At 34.0% G+C, this 1,141-nt stretch overlaps 2 protein-coding genes across 40 annotated transcripts in view; one reads left to right on the top strand and one right to left on the bottom strand.

Annotated features, from left to right (window-relative positions):
- The window catches only part of LOC100575370 (leucine-rich repeat and immunoglobulin-like domain-containing nogo receptor-interacting protein 2), a 78,037-nt gene that overhangs the window by 52,282 nt on the left and 24,614 nt on the right, over positions 1–1,141 (bottom strand). The gene's annotated exons all lie outside the window — the stretch shown is intronic.
- LOC100572794 (leucine-rich repeat-containing protein 15) overlaps positions 1–1,141 on the top strand; it is a 12,819-nt gene that overhangs the window by 9,424 nt on the left and 2,254 nt on the right. For 10 of the 15 annotated variants that reach the window (XM_029490576.1, XM_029490580.1, XM_029490575.1 and 7 more), the window contains 2 exons: positions 23–138; positions 233–304. The exons of the other annotated variants lie outside the window; for them this stretch is intronic. In XM_029490576.1, the coding sequence (XP_029346436.1) occupies positions 23–138; positions 233–304 (188 nt within the window). The remainder of the gene's footprint in view (positions 1–22; positions 139–232; positions 305–1,141) is intronic. 15 annotated transcript variants of the gene reach the window in all.

The following is a 1,141-nucleotide window of genomic DNA, read 5'->3' as shown; positions in this document are numbered from 1 at the left end:
TGCATAGAAATAAAATCGAAACATCGAGACTGGGGCTTTTAATAACTTAACGAGTTTGAAAGAATTACAATTGGATTACAACAACATTCATAAGCTCGATTTGGAAACGTTTAAGGGACTTACAAAACTGGATAAGCTGTAAGTATTTAACACATTTTTCATTTGATATAAACACTTAAAATGCATAGATACTATGAATTAATTATAATCCAGAATATAATCATATTTTCAGAATGTTGAGCAACAATAATATAAGTAACGTGAATAATGGTGTTTTTTCAAACCTTTCGAAGCTTCAGATATTGTAAGAATAAAAATAATAAGTAGCTAGTGATTATATATTTATTTATATCATATTATTACCTACTTATTATCTAAACAATATATATTGTAGTAGGAGAAATTAAGATTTTAAAAGGGAAGCAACAGAGGTTGGGTGGAGTAATGATTATTAACAACAATATGGCAAGAAAATACGTATTGTAATATAAACACGCGGGGTTGACGACCTATTTCAGTGAATGAGGGGACGCGGCTGGTAGTACCGGTTGCTGGTGTCCTTTATAGGGACGACTATTCAGTGGCCCGTTATACGACCTAAAATCCCTCGACGACTCGATATGTGTTTGTGTACAGGTGTTGATTTAAGAGGGACTATAAGTAAATGTACATATGTGTGTGTGTGTGTGTGTGTGTGTATGTTTTACAATTGTGAGTTTGTATTTTCTTGAAGGGAGTATGCGTAAAATCGTCCTACTACTGTATTATACCTACCTAATGTAATTTGGACAGTCTATGTTATGCATGTATATATAATTGATCACTGACCTTATGCGACGGTGTTTGTAATAATTCTCTGCATCTGGTTTGTGTTCCTCCGGGGTAGTGTTCGACGGTCGGTATCACGGCGACAATATATGTATTTTGATTCGCAAGGCTTACAATATATTATGTGTGTAATGCTCTTTTCCTGGAGCCTCGTAATAAGAACCCGTATTTTAACTATTGTGATTGTGACTATTATCGTATGCTCTTGAAAATCCCTACATTCACGGCAATCGTACACAGTCGACGGCTAAACCGAATGTAATTTAAGTTATGGGAGCACTTAAAATTATACTTAGGTATTCTAAATATATTA

This window comes from Acyrthosiphon pisum, chromosome A2 (assembly GCF_005508785.2).
Source record: "Acyrthosiphon pisum isolate AL4f chromosome A2, pea_aphid_22Mar2018_4r6ur, whole genome shotgun sequence".
Classification (NCBI taxonomy): domain Eukaryota; kingdom Metazoa; phylum Arthropoda; class Insecta; order Hemiptera; family Aphididae; genus Acyrthosiphon; species Acyrthosiphon pisum.
The sequence above is the reverse complement of the archived record's forward strand: the minus strand, read 5'-3'. Positions and strand labels throughout refer to the sequence as shown.